General features: G+C 40.0%; 1 protein-coding gene across 1 annotated transcript; it reads left to right on the top strand.

The window, feature by feature from the left end:
• The first annotated feature begins 27 nt into the window (after positions 1-27).
• Positions 28-15,190, top strand: mtrex (Mtr4 exosome RNA helicase). The gene is made up of 27 exons (XM_031754522.2): positions 28-128; positions 422-562; positions 1,271-1,337; positions 1,462-1,524; positions 1,615-1,727; positions 2,126-2,300; positions 2,473-2,563; positions 3,209-3,333; positions 3,478-3,576; positions 3,796-3,916; positions 4,000-4,131; positions 5,836-5,915; positions 6,269-6,379; positions 7,173-7,274; positions 8,140-8,265; positions 8,439-8,589; positions 8,791-8,963; positions 9,043-9,111; positions 9,181-9,306; positions 9,391-9,501; positions 9,590-9,778; positions 11,184-11,347; positions 11,881-11,986; positions 13,572-13,628; positions 13,716-13,878; positions 14,112-14,216; positions 14,496-15,190. The coding sequence occupies exons 1-27, from the start codon at positions 28-30 to the stop codon at positions 14,546-14,548; spliced, it is 3,114 nt and encodes a 1,037-aa protein (XP_031610382.1). The 3' UTR covers positions 14,549-15,190.
• The last annotated feature ends 5,882 nt before the right edge of the window (positions 15,191-21,072 follow it).

Genomic DNA, 21,072 nt, shown 5'->3' with positions numbered 1-21,072 from the left:
ATTGTGGGAAGTGTGCCCCTAACAAACATGGCTGACACCTTTGGAGACGGTTTGTTCAGCGTGTTTGACGATGAACAACAAAATACCACAAATAAAAAAGTACCGGCGAGTGTGGCGGCAGAACCGGGGTAAATATATATTTTCTGGAGAAAATTTTTGTGTTTGTTTTTGACAGGTTTTATTCTCCGCGAGGACGGTAGCGCCATGGGTGCTCGTGCCAGTCATAGTAACAGCCATTGGTTCGTTAAAGAAACACCGGACAAAAAAAAAGGCTTATTGGGCTTAAAGTTAACAATATTATGGCATATATAACTCTGAGCCCATTTCTCTTGAACACGAGTTTGTAGCTAAGTGTGTGTGTGCCCTTCGTTGGTGAATTATGCATGTTCGCTAACAGCTCGTGTGTTTCTGCTCTCTATAGGAAAGCTGCAGCCAAAAATGAAACAGACAGAGATGTCGGTCCGTCTGCCCGAGCCAAGAGAGAGGCAGACAGTGATGGTGGAGAGGAGGTGGTGTTTGTGAAGAAACCTCGACATGAGGCAGTTTCGGCGAATGAACTAAAGTAAGAAGGGAAGCTTTGTTGTGTTCATGCAGGGTGTTAGTGGACACAGTTATTAAATTGCTCAGCAGCATAAAAAAAGTGATGTAAAACCAGCTTCATATTAGTAGAAATATTTAAATTATCCCTGCTTGGGAATGTTTATGCACGCATTTATCATGAAGCAGCTTGTCCCAGGTCTGATAGCATGAGATGTGGGTTACCCCTTGCACATATCACCAGTCTATCACAGGGCTCACATATGATTGTCATATTCTAATCAGAAATATAGTAGGAGGTGTCATCATCAAAATGTTATCTCAGATGTTCTCTGAGAAGGGCTCCTCTTCACCAATGAAATGAAAATGTGAAGGAAAGAGAAATGCAACCTGGATAGAATGTGATCCTCTTCCTCCTTACCTGAAGGGTCAACTGTGCTCCGAAGAGCGCACTCTAACACATGAAAATGTGGATAATTATGCTTATTTATTCCTGATATCATCACAGTTATTGTCAGCATATTAGACATACAACCCTCCGGTCTCCGGACAGCTGACAAGAGCCGGCTAAACAACAAGAGCTGGTTATAAGCTCACAATATGCCAGTTATCGTCAGGCTTGAGTGTCGTTTTCCACATGAATCACACTTTCCTTCTGATAAATATTTTGATTACGTGAGTTCATTCACATCACATCAGAGTTTGTTCTATTTCTTCTTCTTTCTTTTTTCAGTCTTGCAGAATTTATGCCTCAGGTGAAAGTGGAGCAGGTGGAAACAGTGGAAGGATGTTCACATGAGGTAAAGAAAATCTGATATATTTAGTTGTTTTTTGTTTGGTTTTTTAAGAATTTTATTCATTTTTAAATAAACAAGCAGAAAAATAGTGATGATAACTGTTGCCATTTCTGTACTTCCCTGACAGGTTGCTCTTCCCGCCAGTGAGGAATATAAACCTCTGAAACCACGAGTGGGAAAAGCAGCCAAGGTATAAGGGGCCTTAGTGTGAGTTTTCAAGAACTGACATTACCGTGGGATTGCTTTCCTTTTGTTCTGATACATCTTACTCGTCTTGCAGGAGTACCCTTTCGTTCTCGATCCCTTCCAGCGGGAGGCCATATTATGTATTGACAACAACCAGTCTGTGCTTGTGTCTGCACACACCTCTGCAGGGAAGACTGTTTGTGCTGAGTAAGTGTCATCAGTATACAATTTATACTGGGTGATCACATTTTTCCTCATTCGAGTTGATTATATTTGGCTAAAATACAGCTTAGAATTTTAAACTCAAACTACAGAAAATGTAATGCTGACCATTAACAGTTTATAGAGACTAGAGATGATACTCACTGTTGTGCTGCATCAGTGCCTTCTTGGTAAATGTACTGACACGCTGGAAAGCAGCACTGAGAGGTATTATGAACCTTTATAGCCCACTGATTGGTCAAAAGACTGAACTTAAAAAAACAAAACAGGTATTCTAAACTTTTTTCATTTAAAACAAACTAAAAAATGAAGACCGGTCAGCAATTGTGCTCAGTAGGTGCTCAAAACATTTTTTAATAGCTTTCTCTGATATCTTTCTGCAGATACGCCATTGCGCTGGCTCTCAGGGAGAAGCAGAGAGTGATCTTCACCAGCCCCATCAAGGCTCTCTCCAACCAGAAGTACAGAGAGATGTACGAAGAGTTTCAAGATGTAGGACTGATGACAGGTGACGTCACCATCAACCCCACTGCCTCTTGCCTCGTCATGACAACAGAGGTAAAAAAAAAAATATATATATTTTTTTGTGGAGTTGACATTTTTACATTTGCTAGTTATATCCTTATTGAAGCGGAAGCGGATGGATGGATGGATGGATCCTTATTGAAGAGTGTTTTTTGATGCTGCTCAGTCCAGAGGTTGGTCAAATGATAAATTTCTTCTCTCCCAGATTCTGAGGAGCATGCTGTACCGAGGCTCCGAGATCATGAGGGAAGTGGCGTGGGTCGTCTTCGATGAGATCCATTACATGAGAGACACGGGTGGGTATAGAATAGAAAAGTGATGCAGACAATCTGTAAAATTACCAATGGTCAGTGTGTTTTGAACATCCAAGAATCAAATAGATTTTCTCCTGAGTACAAACAGAATTCATGAGTGAGTTATGGATGGATATTTGACTCCTCCCTCACACAATGACTCGCTGCAACATTAGCATCCAATTACAGCATCACATTCAAATTCAGTGAGCCCTTTAGAACGACCCTTTCAGATTATTTTTTTATAAAGGCAGACTGCATGGCTTTAGGAATGATTTTAACACACCTGCAGTAACACCAGAAATATCTGAATTCAAAGATTAGGAGGTTGTCCATACAATATATGTTCTAAGATTACTAATACGCTGTTGAAAAAATTGCACATGGCATATTGTCAAATTATTCATACATATGTATGTATGTGTGTATGTATATATATATAAGAGAGAGAGAGAAAACACAGGACAGTAAAACAATTGCATGAAAATCAGTGTTTAGACCTTCTTTTTCGTCTTTTCATTTACTGATTTCTCAACAGAAGCACTTAAAGCTCAGTTGAATTAAAGTTTATTTTTACTTTGTGGTAAAGAAAAATGTCACGTGACGGTTTTTGGTTGGTAACACGTCTCACTGGTCTGTGTATTTCAGAGCGTGGCGTGGTTTGGGAGGAGACCATCATTCTTCTTCCCGATAATGTGCATTATGTTTTCCTGTCAGCCACCATCCCCAATGCCAAACAGTTTGCCGAGTGGATTTGTCACTTACACAAGCAGGTGGGATGTTGTACTGCCTCATAGTATAATTAAAGTTCTTATAATGTTCCTAAGTGAGAAGGTGACAGTTTAAATGAGTGATTTAGAGTAGTTTTTCTTTGTTTCTATGTTTATTGATTTATGCTTTTCTAATGTCTCCTGTAGCCATGCCATGTGGTCTACACAGACTACCGCCCCACTCCACTGCAACACTATATCTTTCCAGCAGGGGGTGATGGACTCCACCTGGTTGTTGATGAAAATGTAAGGACACGTGGAAACAACACTCATTAGGGCTTTTCAGAAAAAATGAATTAATAACTCTTTTTACTCAGCTTCATCTCCTTCACTGATAATTCTGCTTTACACAAGTGGGGCTAAAATAACAATTTGTGTATTCTAAATTTGGATGCATCAATTAGAAACAGCCCCTATAAGGTAATGTATAATTCAGGACGATTGTTTGTTTGTATTTTTCTCCAGGGAGAATTCAGAGAGGACAATTTCAACACAGCTATGCAGGTGCTGAGAGATGCTGGGGATTCTGGGGGCAGCAGCGGAGGTGCCAAGTGGGATCCAAAAGGAAGGAGAGGAGGCACTAAAGGTGTGTGGGTTTGCTGGATTTTAATGTAAAAATCTTTGATTCAGTAATTCATATAAGATTGCATGTCTTTGTACTTTAATCAGGCCCATCGAGTGTGTTCAAGATAGTGAAGATGATCATGGAGAGGAACTTCCAGCCAGTGATTATTTTCAGCTTCAGTAAGAAAGAGTGTGAGGCCTACGCTCTACAGGTGGCTAAACTGGACTTTAACAGAGGTCTGTGCATTCCTGGAAACTCTCTAATCTGTGTGTGTGTGTGTGTGTGCGTGTGCGTGTGCGTGCGTGCGTGCGTGTAGTCAGTCAAGTTAAGTTGTTTACAGTCATGAAAGCACTGGTAGACTTTGAGAAGGTCTTTGCAAACGTGCTGTTTGATAAGTGCAATGTGTGAATAGTTGAAAGTTTTCTGTTGACAACTAAGCTGATAGATTAATATCAAAGGATGTGTTTCTGGCATTTGGCTTGTAGCTCTGATGTTTGCTGAATGAGGTGAGGTCAGACTGTTTGTTAGTCAAGTTCTGAATATTACAGATTAAAATCTTATTTTTTCCTCTAATAAGATTAGAAATTATTGACTTTTTATAATTTGATCGTGAGAATATTATTATACAGTGATGTTGCTTTTATTTGACCAATAGCTTCAATGCATTTGTCACTTATCAGGTATCAGGTAAGGTCATAAGACCAGTCAGTGAGCAGATTTTTGAGGTGGCAAATGGATTTTCTTTGCCAAGTGAAACATCAACACCATCTGTTTTTGTGACAAAATGTTCAGAGAGCTGGGGAAGAAGATGAGATTTGGCAAATAAATCAACATTGCTAAATTGTTGGCAGGGAATGTGATTTAATCCTCCTCACCCAGCGAGTGCCATCAGTGTAGCTTATTGTGCCTTCACCGTTGGTGCTGCTGTTTTGTCCAGTGGATAAGTGGAGGAGTTGCTTCATAAGAATAAATCTCCGCATGATTGGAGACAGTCCAGCAGCAGGCTGAGCTTGGCTCACATCCACCTGTTCCAAGTCAAACATGCTCATCAAATCTTAAGTGGGAGATCTTTTCCTTCCCCATCTTGGTTTGTTTTTTCTGCCCTGTGACATTATTATAAATGAGAAGGTTTGTTTTCAAAATCCCATGCAGATTGCCAATGATTTATCAATATTGCACAAAACAAATGGAGACACTGTGTCAAAGACAGTTCCTCATTTTCACAAGTTTCTTGCGTTCTTGTGGTTTCAGTAAAGCTTTTGTTTTTTGTTTTTCTTAAGAAAAATTGTAGATACTGAGATAATTTCAGTAGACTGGAGAAAAAGGGCATATCCACATATGCACGTCTTATTTAAAATGAGTTTTTTTTCCATGTTTGTTTTGAAAAATATCTCTCTCCACATGAAAATGCAAGGGGAAAAAAAACATTTTTGGCATGCTGTTAATGCCAAAGCAACAGGTGGTGATATAACTCTGATCATCTAGAAATGCTGGCCAACCAGAGGCCTACAAACAGTAACACAGCACACAGTCTGACGTCAGAAAAAGGAGATAAAGTTGTCAACACCTTTGATGTTGCAAGACTTGCAAGAAAGAAGTTTTCAGTATTTCATTTGTTTATGCTTTTAGCTACAGCAAAATTCCCATACAGATGTAATTATTGGACTGGAAGTGGTTTCATGAATAAGGAAAAGTCCACATGGACTGAGATGGACCGAGACCGCCCACCAGCAACAGCAAATACTATAATGTGTTTGGCACAAAAACTCCAAAGTCAACAGAGACTTGCACAACCCCTGAGTGGTTGATGTTTCTCTGTAGGCAATACCCCAAAACCCCCTATCTCTGTTGCTCCGAGTTAACCCCACGTTTCCCAGGATTAATTATGTTTTGAATAATATTTTAAAATCACTCAAACTAGACTCCTTTCTTTGTTACAGATGATGAGAAACGTCTGGTGGAGGAGGTTTTCAACAATGCAGTGGACTGTCTATCAGATGAGGACAAGAAACTGCCTCAGGTAAGTGTTTCTACATGCTCTCAGCTTTCTCTGAGCTTGTCAAGGGTTTATTTATTTATTTAAAATGTGGTTTTTGAACCTGATCTTAACACCTTGTAAAATCTTAGCAAAAAACCTCACTGTTTACTGATGTGATGAGTCCTGTTAAAATCAGCCCTGTACCCAGTAACAGCGGTAGTAGCTGTTATTGGGTACAACACGAGCAACAGCAAAGCCCAACCCTACCACACACTTTTCCATTATGAGGGTTACTTTGGCTTTTCAATCCTGTGTTTCTTTGGTTTCGTCAGCTGTGATCAAAACTGTCACTGAGTAAGAAGTTCAACAGTAATGAGCTTGTTTGTGTTCTTCAGGTCGAGCACGTGCTGCCACTGTTAAAGAGGGGGATAGGGATCCATCATGGAGGCCTACTGCCCATCCTGAAAGAGACCATAGAGATCCTTTTCTCTGAAGGGCTCCTCAAGGTACAGTGGTGATTCTAACTTTTATGAGATTTGTCTGTCTCTGCAGGACTGAAACTTTCTTTGTAACGGACGTTTAGGGGAAATACTTCATTTGCTCAAAAGTTTAGTACATATTCATCAAATCCATTAATATGACTATGTTGACATGGAATCCTTGAGAGAGTCTGTTTAAGTGTAATTAAAACTAATCTTTACAGTAACCAGTCATCCAGTTCATGATAATGTGTACCTGTCTTCAGTCTTGTCTTCAGCCTTTTTACTTTAACTACAGAGTTACACTTTACCTTTTGGTCATTTCTGGTTGTTATGGCAGTAACACTTTGAAATGAAGAAAAGGTGCTAAAAAATGGCAGCAAATAAAAGAACACAATTAGAAATACTTGCAGCTGGAGAAGCAGATGTTTCAGTGTGTTTTAATCCAGGCTTAGACACAAGTCAGGTCATTATTAAAGCCTTTTTATCACAACTTTAAGATTTACTCCATGCAGACTGGAAACTTGTCATAAACCAATAGAAATGGTTTGTGACAAGTTTTCAAACTTTCCTTTACGGGAAATCCTGCTTTTATGTTGGTTTTTCTTTTTGTTTGTTTGTTAAGATTTTGTGCATGATCGGCTGTTCTTGGCTGCTCTAATATTTTTGCACTTGAAAAAAAATGGCTTTCCAAATGTTTTATGAGGAACACTTTGAACATGTTTATTAGTCCTCGAGGATGCAGTTTCATGAGTGTATATTTGTAAGTGATAAAATGTAAATATTGAGATGAGCTTAATGCTCTTTATTTCCATTGCAGGCCTTGTTTGCCACAGAGACATTCGCCATGGGCATCAACATGCCAGCTCGCACTGTGCTCTTCACCAGTGCACGCAAGTTTGATGGCAAGAATCACCGCTTTGTAAGTTCACGCATTCAAACACAATGGTCTCCCACTCTCTGTTTCTCTGTGCATATATGCATATATACATATATAGAGAGAGATATAGATATAGATATTCACCACTTTTTATGTCTTTAATACATAATTTTCTCAGCAGCAGTAATAGTATGAATGTTTGGAAAAGTTGCACTTCCAGAACGATATCTGTCTTTCCATGGCTTCTGTTTGAGGCCAGTAAAGTGCAGAGCTCGCCATAAATTGTGCTTTAAAGCTGCTCTGTCAAGTGTGCAGCAGTTATGTAGCATGTTGCTCTGAAGCCTTTATAAGGTCTTCAAGCATTGCAGCTTGGATTGGCACATAAACAGCCACATATTGTTTACAAGGGGGTGCTCTAGGGATTAAAGAGAATGAGCGAGAGAGAGTGAAACTGCCCTCCAAGAGGTTCATCAGAAACATCTGTAGCCTCTGATGGTGCCAAAGCTCCACGCAGGCACTCACACTTCACCTTCATTCTTCAAAAAACTCTCTTCCAACTCAAGAGCTGCTCTGAAGAATGTGTGAAATGAAGATCTGGTCATTTAAACTCTTGGTTTTTACCTCTCTTTGCAAAAAAAAATAAAAAAAATGTAGAGTTCAGTCAGTGCCATGTGTGATGCAATGAACAGTCCTCAGAGACCTTTGGAAAAGTGCTTCACTCTCTACATCACAAAATAGATGAGTGATGTAGATAATTGCCTAGGCAGTAATTGAATAAATATGCAGATGTTCAGTGTTTTGTTTTTTCCCCTTCATTTATGCTGCTTTAACCAGTTTCTCAGTTGCACATATATTTCACATGTACATAGACGTTCTATAATATAATTTATCTTCCCACCTTGTCTAGATAACATCAGGTGAGTATATCCAGATGTCTGGGCGTGCTGGGAGGAGAGGAATGGACGACAGAGGGATTGTTATTTTCATGGTGGATGAGAAGATGAGCCCAGCTGTGGGTAAACAGCTACTCAAGGTATTGTTAACCAGGCTGCTTCAAATGCTTTTTACCATCAGTTTCAGGTTTTATAGGCCCTAGCACCTGTTTGAACTACTGACTCCAAAGTTTTAGAAGTAATTCTTGAGTTGTTCTTTGTCAGAAATTACTGACATTTTAATGATTTTAACCATTTTAATCCTGCTGTGCAGGGCTCTGCAGATCCTTTGAACAGTGCCTTCCACTTAACCTACAACATGGTGCTCAACCTGCTGCGTGTGGAGGAGATCAACCCAGAGTACATGCTGGAGAAGTCTTTCTACCAGTTCCAACATTACAGGGCTTTGCCTGGTGTAGTGGAGAGTAAGCATTTCTATATGCACTTTTTCACACTGCACACTTGGGTAGTAACTGAGAGACATATGCAAATATGAACACAAATAGCAATCACTGACTTCAATAGCATGTGTATGTATATTTGTAGACTGTTTAAAGTGTCATCTTCAGTTGTCTGGTTGTGATCTAGTTCTAAGATGAATCAAGTTGCTGACTGTTTTTGTGCAGAAATTAAGAAGTTGGAGGAGCAGTACCACACCATTGAGATTCCTAATGAAGAGAGTGTGGTCACTTACTTTAAAATCAGACAGCAGCTGGCCAAACTGGGTAAAGAAATCCAGGAGTTCATCCATAAACCCAAATACTGCTTGCCTTTCTTACAGCCTGGGCGACTTGTCAAGGTACAGCTTCACACTTAGACCAGCAGTAATAATGGAGGATTTTCACATCATTTAACAAGTCTGTATTTTCATCTGTCAGGTAAAAAATGAAGATGCTGACTTTGGCTGGGGAGTGGTTGTAAACTTTTGCAAGAAGTCTAATGTTAAGGTAAGTTAGTGGCACCTGTAGATGAATCTAAGCTCACGTGGCTATGACTAACACACATTTCGTATTTAGACGACTACAGACTCAGAGCCGCTGTATGTCGTGGAGGTTTTGGTCCACTGTAGTAAGGACAGTGTGAAAGACGCTGCAACTGAAGCTGCTAAACCTGCCGCTCCAGGGGAGACTGGAGAGATGCAGGTGGGTGGAGCAATCACAAAAACACACGTAACTTCATATACACAAATGGCAGCGCCATAATTGAAATCACTTTTTTCTGCCCAGGTGGTTCCAGTGATGCTCCATCTCCTCACTTCTGTCAGCTCAGTTCGTCTTTACATCCCCAAAGACCTGAGGCCCTATGACAACAGACAGCTCATGCTCAAGTCCATACAGGTACAAGTAGAGCCATTTCTCAAGGTGTTGAAGATATTAGTGTGAATCATTTACATTTTTTTTTTCCCTTCAATCATTTTGTCCACAGGAGGTGCAGAAACGTTTCCCAGATGGCGTTCCTGTGCTTGACCCCATAGATGACATGGGCATCAAAGACCCTGCATTAAAGAAAGTTATTCAGAAGATTGAGGCCTTTGAGCACCGCATGTACACCCATCCCCTGCACAGTGACCCCAACTTGGAATCTGTCTATTCTCTCTGTGAGAAGAAAGCTCTGGTGAGAAACTTTGTCAAATTTCAAGCCATGGGATGCCCTGCTAAATGTCAGGCCTTATCATGAGAGCATAACTAAATGATGGCAAACTGTGCTAACCTAGTTTGTAGTGGCATGTATTTGCCTGGTAAGTGATGCATAAGTAAATATCACTGTCACTGGGGTATCCACTGTGTCAGCTGTAAACTAGTGAGCGTGAGTAACGATATATGGTCGGGAACGACTATGTGGCTGGTTTCAACTAGTTGCCTTCTCACACCACTGATCTAGAGTGTGAAAATACCTCAAGAATTAACTGCCTGGAGGCTCGGACTGAGTTACTGAGTGTGGGTATTGGTCTCCAGTTTGCCATTTTTATTTATAACCTGTTGTTCTTTGCTTTTTCTCTGACTTGTTAATGGTTTTGATCATGGCTTCTCTGGAAGTCCACTCTGAGCACTGTTTCAGTGAATTCAAAGGTTCTTACACTGTTGAACACTTTGTTACTACCCTGTGGGGGTCATATATCACAACAAGGTACTAACAAAGTATTTAGTTGTCTATTACCTTTGTGTTGAAGCAACGCATCACTTTTGGTTAGGGTTATTTATTGGTAGCTTTGATTGAGATTGGGGTGTGTTGTCTATACCAAAACAAGTTACTGTAACAAATAACAACGGAACATTTCTAATTTCTTAATGTTTAAACTTTCCTGTTTATCTGCAAAAAGTACCTTTTTGTTAGATGAGACTTGATTTCTTTTTATTGGATTTTTCTGTTCAGTTGTGGTCAAATATGTGCATACAGGCAAACATAGGACAAATGAGCGCTTGTGAATGTTATTCCTACATTCAAAAGTCCAGTAAACTTAATTTTGATTTCTTTGAACACCAACATAAAATAAAACTGCTGCTAATCCTCAGATTCATCTTTTTATTGGTGTTTACAGATGCTACCATTTCTGATGTCTCGTTTATCTTATTTGTTTAGCGAAACAGGTAGCACTGGCTGAACTCGACGCATCTTACAGAATGTACAAGCACTAAAAAGTCTTAGCTTTAGAGTTAAGTGTTCATGTGAGATCACTTATCTTTACCAACACATCCAGTCACCATTACAGAGAAGTCTGCGCTTCTTTCTTTGATCAATGAGCAGTGCTGGTGAAGTCTTTGTATGTGTGTTATAAAAAGTAGAAGAGGTTGAAGTGGATAAATTAAATAGTTGGTACGAGATAAGCATGCACATGAACATCTGTTGCAATTGTCTTTCCCATTCCTCTTCATCACTGACAGCTAAAGTTGCTTGAAGTTATCTGATGTGCTAAACAACTGGAATGTATCACACAGCTTTTTGAAAGAAGTTCAACAAGTTAAAAATGAAGAAATTTGCATAACATAACTATGTGTGTGTGTGTGTGTGTGTGTTTTAGATCGCAGCAGATGTTCGAACAGCCAAGCGAGACCTCAAAAAAGCTCGAACCATCTTGCAGATGGACCAGCTGAAGTGCAGAAAGAGAGTTCTTCGAAGACTCGGCTTTGCCAGTCCCTCTGACGTCATTGAGATGAAAGGGCGGGTCGCCTGTGAAATTAGCAGGTAGGGGAGGGCGGGGCACACACACACAAAGCTGGGACAGTGAAGAAAATGTTTGAGCTGTGTCTGTATGGATGAACCTGAAAACTTCAGGTTACTTGTGTAACCCCGGCTCTCACAGCAGCATGAGTGAGATGGCTCAGTATGGGATGCACCTACTTGCGTATTCCTTAAAAGCCTTATTCCATTACAACACTCCTGTCCCGTTGGACAGCCACCCAACCTTATGAAGCTTGCACTACTATTTGGCCAATTTTTTTCAAAATCTTTTTTTAAAGATAAGCATTTTTTCTCACTTCACCCCAGCAAAAAGGGCATCTCATTCATGCTACTCTGAGAACTGGGGTAACGTGAGTGACCTGAAGTTCCTGTTCCTAGCTTTTGTTTTGATGTCTTACAATTACATATTTAGAACAAAAAAGCAGAATCTTACTCCATGTTCCACCTCACTTTTCTTTTATAGCTGCTGTTTTCAAAAGATCAAGATATTGAAGCAAAGTCATTATATAATTAATTTTCTGCATAAATATCTCCAGTGCCGACGAGCTCCTGCTGACTGAGATGATGTTCAACGGTCTCTTCAATGATCTGACAGTTGAGCAAGCCACCGCCCTGCTGTCATGCTTTGTCTTCCAGGAAAACGTAGGGACAAACAAACACAAATGCATCACTCACTCTATGTACAAATATTCATCTTTTCCCGAACACTAATATAAACACCTTATTCCCATTCCTGTAAATTCGGGCTGCTTTCACATTCTTGGCTTCTTCTCCTGCTTTACAGTCAAAGCAAACACCAAACTCTCAAAATAGGGTGATCCAGCATCAGCACATGTTTAAACAGACTTTTATTGGTTTCTCATTAGCTCAGTCCTGTGAAAGGAAAGATTCTGACCTCAATCCCATATCCGACTGTCTCTTATTAGCCAGCTTCAAATGTTTACACAGGGAATAATGACAAGCAGCTGTCATGTTTCCAATAAATCCGACGCGCATGTGAGTGCACAGCTGTCAGCTGTCTTTAAAGACGACCTGCTGCTATTTTAGCTGTTGATGATGGGGACTTTAGCCAATTAGCATGTTTTTAAAGAACTCAGCTTTGGTCGGAAGAACACCTGAAAATAAATTGTACATTTGTTACCTATTGAGCCAAGTTCATCACCTTCTCGGTAACTTGCAGACGTGAACGTACCTCTAATCCTGCACATTAGCTTCTCAGAGGAGCCACCAAACAGATATTCACTGAGATCAAGTGCATTGTTAATATTAGTTTGCATCTGCACACCAAATAGCTGCTCGGATGCAAAATAGCACACTAGAATACGTATAAATACCAACTGACTTCACCCCCAAACAAAAAAAAAAAATCCAGACCACAATAAATATTTACAGAGCAGATGTGGCTCCTTATAAAAGTGATACCGGCAGCCTAGGAGCCCCTAAGCTTTCTGATGAAAATAACATTAGTATCTCAAGTTGTTGTGAGACAGAGACTTATATTTGATTCTAGGATACTTCGGTATACAGTGGAGATCGTGCTTGATTCAATGACTACAAAGTGCCCAAGTACAGTGGCTGTAAAACGAGACAAAATCATGACCCCTCCATTACCGTGCTGACAGTTAGTGAGAGGTGATATGAGCTGCTGATATGCTTTGGTTCCTTGATGACTCATTTTGTTTTGTGCAACTTTGCAAACCTTATCCATGCTGCCATGTTCTTTCTAGAGGGAAACCACTTTCTCCTTGTAGTCCTTACATACAAGCCATACTTGTTCAGTCTTTTTCTAATTTAATTATCATGAAATTTAGGCCTTTAACATGCTAACACTCCCATAGAGACTGAGATGCAGCTCTTGGATTTTTTGCAGTTTCGCTGATCATTGCATAGTCTGACCTTATTGTGAATTTAGCTTGGATGCCCACCTGGCAACTGTCTTTCCATTTGATAATGAATAATCTTCCTCACTGTAGAAGGATGGACTTCAGATTGTTTGGAAATTTCCTCATAAACCTCCACAAATTTGATGCTTCGCTAAGATAATTAATGATGTCTTTCCTCCTTGTATTCCTCCTGTATTTTCTGAAAAATGTAGACATGCGTGCAGGAATTAAGCTGTATTATGATTTAATAACATTAACATTTATATGGTACGTATAATAATTATGTAGAATATATTTTTATTGTTTAAAATAGCAAACAGATGTTGTTGTTTTTTTTCCTCCAGGCCAGCGAGATGCCAAAACTAACTGAACAGCTCGCTGCACCGCTGAGACAGATGCAGGTGAGATGGCATCAGAGTGGAGCTGTATCTTTTTACATGCTTGAATTTTAGTAGAAATGAAAGCAGCGCTGTTTCTGTTGTGTTCAGGAATGTGCAAAGCGCATCGCCAAAGTGTCAGCGGACGCCAAGCTGGAGGTGGACGAAGAGAGCTATCTGAACCAATTTAAACCCCACCTAATGGACGTGGTTTATGCCTGGGCCAACGGGGCCACGTTTGCTCAAATCTGCAAAATGACCGACGTCTTTGAAGGTTTGTTACTTAGATCTGCAGGTGTTTAATTATTAAGATCACAATTTATTGGTTCCTTTCTCCAGTATCAGGAAATATTTTCTATTTGAGGCAGATTTTGTGGGTCAGATGAGTTATTTGATACAAAATGAACACATTTACACTCAAAAGAATATATATAGATAGATATATAAAGATATATATATCATCAAAGATTTCTAACATATGTATCTACACACTGGATTTCTGTTTAGGGAGCATCATCCGCTGCATGCGTCGCCTGGAGGAGGTCCTGAGACAGATGTGCTCTGCATCTAAAGCCATCGGCAACACAGAGCTGGAGAATAAGTTTGCTGAAGGTAGGAAACACATTGCACCGATTTTTCCTTTGAATGACTATTAGCTCCCTTTTTAAATTTAGTCTAACATGATAAATCCTTAAAAAGTTGGACATTTTATTTTTGTATTGTTAAAACTACATTGACAGTACACCTGTGCATCATAAACTTTATTTAGTGCATGTTTTTTATAAACCATTTACGTTTATGAAGAAGCAAAAACTAGATTCTGTAAACTGTTCGTGTAAAAGTTGTGACAGCGTTTGAGTTGTGTTAAACAATGTGTTTCTCTCCCTGCAGGAATAACAAAGATCAAGAGAGACATCGTCTTTGCTGCCAGTCTCTACTTATAGTGACTTTTAGTGAACCCTGCTCTTTTGTGGTTCTTTGTTTAAAGAGTCAACAGACTCGGTGACGTTCATTCCCAAACTCGGTTGTGTTTCAGGGATTTTCCTTTGCTCAGAATGGACTTAAAGATGGTCACTTAACAGTGAGCTGGTCCAAAAAGGTTAAAGGCAACGAGTCCATCACTCTTTCACTATAGAAGTCATGTGCTTTGTTATTCACCCTTTTTTAAAAAAAGAAAAATGTGTAATGCCTTAGTGAACTGAAATTGGTGATTATTCCATTGGCTCCAGCTGAAAGCTCTTTGGGAATGCTAACTGGGCAATCACAGCAACTTCCATAAACACTTGCATCCTGCTGAGGTTTCCCAATCGTTGTCCTCACTGTGCGCTTCATATATGGTCTGTTTTCACAGTTCATTGAATATCCATGTTTTGTTTTTGCTTAAATGGCAAAAATGTGCATAATTAGACTGATAATTATTTTGTGCTTTGATCTGAGGAGAGCTCATGACATAATACATCAAATACATTACACCTGTGTCGATGTTAATAACCCACTTTACTTTTCCGTGTTTTTGCATGTGTGTACATATTTGACAGTTTTCAATAAACGTCTGTATTTGTTTACATACAGATTCTATATAAAAAGCACACTGTTGTCCATTCACTTGATGCTGATATTAAACAGAAGGCTGTAATAGCAGCAGCTGTCCAGCCAAGCAACACAGGACCTGAACTGACAGCCTACTCTGCAATGCTCTCACCAAACATGGTAGAAACTTCTTCACTTGAGTGATGTTTTATACACATATATATATATATATATATATATATATATATATATATTTTTTTTTTTTTTTCAACCTCATTGGGTAGTTTATTGATTTCAACAGCAGGTGGCGGTGCTACATAAAAATACATGAGATTCAAACACCCCACCAGCTCATGCGCTCATGAATCAGCCTGAAGTGGTGAGGCCCCCGCAGACCAACGACTTTATCTACAGTGACACAGCAGAGCAAAATTAGCGGGTGAGCACTGAGCCAGCAATTTAACTCAACCACCATAGGGCTCTTAGTTTTGGGGGGTCCCTGTTTCTATGTTTTAAATCAAGTGTATATGCTGGAATTGGATAATATGTTTCGTTATTATAATATCGTCAACTTCATCTGGAAGTTCATTGGTTTGAACAGCAGGTGGCGGTGTTTCTTGATATTCAAATACACGCCAGCTCACGTGCTCAAAACCCGCTTCCAAATCCATTACCACACACAAACGAAGTGAAGCTGCAAAATAATAAGCAAACTGATGCTGTGTGTGTGTATACACACGTTCCTCATGCTGTGCTTTGCTTGCCAAAGTAAACATTTAGCACACGGGATGTTCTGGCTGCTACGTCAAAGCAAATGTATCCAGGTCTATATTTATATGATGCATGTTGGAGAGTGAACTAAGCAGATCATTTACCTAAACGTATCTTTTACACAGTCACTTACTCTGAGTTGATTGAAAAGGAAACTGAGACCTGCTGATCTCAGAGTTTATAGGAAATGGGTGCAGCAATTTATTGAAATGTGCAAACACAAAGGGAAATATAATGCAAAATAGTGTTTGCACAATTTTTATGAACGTGAAAGTCAATATTTGGTATGATCATCTTTATTCTTCAATCCATCCTGAACTGTCTTAGGTAAATTTTCCTGTAATTTCTTTAAGTTGTCTTCAGGAATATTTTTCCGGGCTTCTTGGAGGACATTCAAAGCCCTTTTTTGGATTTTGGCTGCCTTTTGTTCTGCTCTCTGTCAAGATGATCCCACACTGCTAATGTTGAGGTCTGGGATCTAATGAGGCCAGTCCACGCCTCATAGTGTGCCACTCTATGATTTTCTATTCAGGCATGCTGTGCTTTTAATGTACTAGTAGTATGTTTGGGATCATTGTCATGCTGTGGAAGTTGTTTCCAACCTGATGCTCTCCAAATAGTATTGCATGATGGATCAAGATCTGACCAAACTTGGCAGAGCCTCCACTGTGTTTTACAGATTGCAGTAAGCACTCATGTTGTACCTCTCTCCTGACCTTCTCTGGATTGACAATGATTTGAAGCAAAAATTTAAATTTTGAAGTCATCACTCCATAAAACTTGCTGCTTCTGGTTTTCAGCTGAGTTCCTGTGTAATAGATTTATGTGTAAACACAACACTGGTTCATCCCTGAATGTTTGTGTCTTACTTTTGCTTGAATTATTCATAGGCCAGTGTCAAGAGCCTTAACATACAAACAAAAACATTTCTTTGAAAATGGGCAGCTTCAAGGACTAAACTGAAAATGAGTGAAAAGCCAGCGTCTTTCAGCTTAAAATGGTAATAATCTTTTTTGAGATCTTTAGTTTCTGGTTGTTCAGGTTAAATCACTCAGCTTTTTATAAAAAAACAGTGAAAACTTCGCTTCAGTCAATTCTTTTTACATGTGAACGTCTATCCACGCGTTTTCTGCGAGCTCTTCATCTAAAAACTGCTTATATCATCTCTGCTTAGTTACTAGAAGTTGCCTCATGACATACTGTTAATAATCAAAAACGTTAACTGAATGATTCATTTCTTTCTTGTTTATCTGCATTATTATCAGCTATTAAATGGGTTAGGTTCCTCTGTTAATACTCACGAAGGCTATAAAATGCAATTTTAGTTTTTAAAACTGTTTAATAACAGTAATAAGTCAACTTTATGGGGATGTTGGTGGTCTCATATATTGTTGTGTTACACCCAGCCAGACGTGCGTTTGTTGTTGTTTTCTTTCTGTCAGTGCCTTTCCTCAGTGTGGATCATTTTAGATTGGTAAACTGGCAATTGAGTGCACGTCTGAGCCTAGCTATTATAACAGCAGCTGAATCTTTGCCCTTTAGATCCTACAGAATGGGTCTCGCAGGATTGATACTTCAGGTACGATTTGCCTGTAGTTATTTCACAGATAATTAATGATACTGAATTCATTCTGGGTCATATTTGCTGCCCAAAATAATAATTACAGGTGATTCATTTAATAGCAGCTTATCTTAGTTCTTGTTATCAATTATGTACTTTTATTTGAGCAATAGCTCAAATAAAACTGTCAGGTATAAAGCTCTAAAGGTCAAATGATCAGTCAGTGAGCTCATTGTTGATTAAATCTGGAGATGACAAACAGATTGTCCTTACCCACTGAAACATCATAAATCATGTGTTTTAGTAACTGGGAGGAGGTCCGGGAAGGAGATGAAATCAGGCAAATAAAACCAAATTGCTAAATTGTTGGCAGGGGAATGTAATTTAATCCTCCTCACCCAGCGAGTGCCATCAGTGTGGCTTATTGTGCCTTCACCGTTGGTGCTGCTGTTTTGTCCAGTGGATAAGTGGAGGAGTTGCTTCATAAGAATAAATCTCCGCATGATTGGAGACAGTCCAGCAGCAGGCTGAGCTTGGCTCACATCCACCTGTTCCAAGTCAAACATGCTCATCAAATCTTAAGTGGGAGATCTTTTCCTTCCCCATTTCTGTTTGTTTTTTCTGCCCTGTGACATTATTATAAATGAGAAGGTTTGTTTTCACACTGAGCTCTTCCAGCACTGAAATCCAGTGAAGATTGCCAATGATTTATCAGTATTGCACAAAACAAATGGAGACGCCGTGCCAACGACAATTCCTCGTTTTCACAAGTTTCTTGCGTTCTCTCGGTAAAGCTGATTTCACAGAAAAATGAGCAGATAATGATCGAGCACCAGCAGTAAGGAGAAAAAGTTACCGGTCAACATATCAAATTTGTTTTACAGCTGTAGAAAAAAAACTATGTAGATCAAATAACATATGAGGTAAATGTAAATTTGCAGTTTTTTAAATGTATCATGAAAGTTTTCTTTCGCTGTTTGTCATTTACAAACTCATAGGGGCCGGTTCTGTCGAGCACACAGATGAAAACTACATTGTTTAACCAGTATGTGTGTGTATACACAGGTTCCTCTGTTTTGTGTGTGTAGGTGGGTTGTGATGAGGACACGGAGCCACGTGGCTCTTCTGGTTTTTCTCTTTTCCACCCAGCCCCCTCCTTCCCCTTCCTCTGTCTTTTTCTTTGCTTTTAATTTCTCTCTCTCCCCCTTCTTCTTTTTAAAAAAAATCTTGCACCCTGACGACAAGGTCCCCCCTCTCCCACACTGCTGTGACTTGTGACTGCGCATTTTCTGGGCAGCTTTTGTGGAGTGACAGGGCCATGTTGGAGTCAAGGAAACAGCACAATCGCAGCAACAAACAGACAAGTTATAGAAGTTCGATACTGATCTAGCTCGGGAGGCTGACCCGCAGGCCATTGTTTTTGGCCACAGAGCAGTGTGGCAGATGTTTTTGCTGCTGTTGGCAGAGCCTGAGGTTGATGAAGTTTGCACAGCCAAGTGCTTCAGCATGGACTCGTTACATAGCTGTGAATTTTGTTTGGATCTTTGTGGTCTGCAGGGGATGGTTCCTAATGATTCTGCTGACCTCGCTGATCTTTTGTTCACCCTTGGGCCTTCTTCTGATTTATGGACGTGAAATGTAGCATCACACTGAAGGATCAGTTGAGATAGATTCAACAGAGGCTGAGATGTACACAGTATTAATCCCTGGTGTGGGGCAAACTCCAAGAACATCGGATCTTACATTTCATCCATAATGCATCTCAACCTTTATAACTTCAAGGCCTTTTTAAGTCCAAGACAAAGCTTATACCTTGGGATCTTCTCCATCTTGGTTGTGGTATGCTTTCATGCAGTGAGGAGTAATGAAAGCTGCTCCTCTTTTACTCATTACCTGAATTAAAATTAAAGTTTAACACATCAGTGGAGCCAATGGGAGGGCAGCTAACAAATCTAAGCTGTCAACAAGCCACATGACTAATTGGATGGAAATCTGCTTCCATGAAAGCGTTTTACTCCCGATGGCTCGATGTGGGAGCTTGGCAGTGAGCGTTGCTCTGTTTTTGTCTTCTAATTGTGTGAGCATTCATCACGGTGTGGAGTGGTCAAGGTTCAAATGAGCTGAACTTTGCCAACGCCGTGCCTTTGAGCTCATCGGGCACCTCCTGCACTTTGCTCGGTGCAACAGCTGTTGCTTATCTACACATTTTTCCAATGGGAAAAATGTGTAGATAAAAGCAGTGGGCACCATTGTTGCATTGTGGGCGACAGTCCTCTACACAACCCTGCTCTGTTTGATCACTGAAGTTTTTTTGTTTTTGTTTTTTGTTTTTTGCTGAAGCCAAGGCCTGAACTTGAGCTTTTCCCTCATGCTTTAGACTTTTTTAAAAGTAAATTTGTTAATGATTAAACAAGTAAAATAAGTCTCCCCCGCACTGACGCCTGACATTTTAAAAGTAAATACTGAGCTGTCAGACTTTGTGGTGCTCCAAGGTTATGATTAATACAGCCTCATAAGAAGGAACATTTCCCAGAAAGGTTTCATGAATAAAGACCTGTGACTAAGTTTCCACATAGACTGAGATGGACACAGAGACGGCTCAGCGGCAACAGCAAATATGATAATGTGTTTAGCACAAAAACTCAACAGAGTCATGAGAGCCTTGCTCAGTCCCTGAGTGCTTGATGTTTCCTTGCAGCCAGTTCCACAATACCCCCTCTCTGCGTTAACCACACATATGCCAAGATGAATTGTGTTTGTAGCATTTTAAAATGACTCAAAGCTGTAAGAAAAGAACCGAGTAGCTGCATAGGATCTTAGAAAATGCAGTGCTTGTTTGTTCCAGATGACGAGAAATGTCTTAAGAAATCGGACTGTCGTTCGGACGAGGACAACAAACTGTGTCAGTCAAGCAGAGATGGTGTTTCTGCACGCCAGAGGAAGCAGTTTTCTGAACCTGGCGTTGACACCTTGTAAAACCTCATCAAAACTCTTCACCATTTCCACAGAGTCCCTTTCCTGCTCAGAAAAGACAGCCTTAATTTAAATAGCTGCTCACAAAATGTCAACACGGGCTCAAACACTGCGCTCCTGTTATTTTGCTCTGCTGTGATGAGTCACGTTATGAAAACCAGCTCTGTTGCGGTCATAGCTGTTAGTGGGTAGACCACTACAGCCTGATCCTACAACACACTTTTCCACTACGAGGGTTGGGGATGCTTTTCCAATCCTCTGTTTCCTTGGTTTCGACAGCTGTGATCATGTGAGCAGAACTGTTGCTGAGTAAGAAGTTTAACAGCTACTGTTAAGGAGGGAGACATAGAGGGGGATTCATCATGGAGGGCTACTGCTCATCCCAAACAGACCATAGGGTGCTTTCCTCCGAAGGCCTCCTCAGTGATGCTAACTTTAATAAGAAAATTGGTCGGTCTCAGTTAATTTGGAGTTAATTTGCCAAAAGGCAGTGAGCTTCATTGAGGGAGTCTGTGCTCACACGAATATGACTAATAAAGGTAACCCATAAAGTAAACACTATGGGTAATGATGCATGAACACATACTTGCAGTGACTTCTAGGCATTGAATTCACTGAACACATCATACACAA

This window comes from Oreochromis aureus, linkage group 7 (genome assembly GCF_013358895.1).
Source record: "Oreochromis aureus strain Israel breed Guangdong linkage group 7, ZZ_aureus, whole genome shotgun sequence".
NCBI classification, from domain to species: domain Eukaryota; kingdom Metazoa; phylum Chordata; class Actinopteri; order Cichliformes; family Cichlidae; genus Oreochromis; species Oreochromis aureus.
This window is presented reverse-complemented; position numbering and strand designations above follow the sequence as displayed.

What these genes read in the sequence shown, in the direction of transcription:
- mtrex (XM_031754522.2), top strand. Translation starts at nt 28, where the DNA reads ATGGCTGACACCTTTGGAGACGGTTTGTTCAGCGTGTTTGACGATGAA. An exon ending in TGGAAGGATGTTCACATGAG is followed by an intron (nt 1,338 to 1,461) that starts GTAAAGAAAATC and finishes CTTCCCTGACAG; the next exon opens with GTTGCTCTTCCCGCCAGTGA. An exon ending in TTTGTCACTTACACAAGCAG is followed by an intron (nt 3,334 to 3,477) that starts GTGGGATGTTGT and finishes TGTCTCCTGTAG; the next exon opens with CCATGCCATGTGGTCTACAC.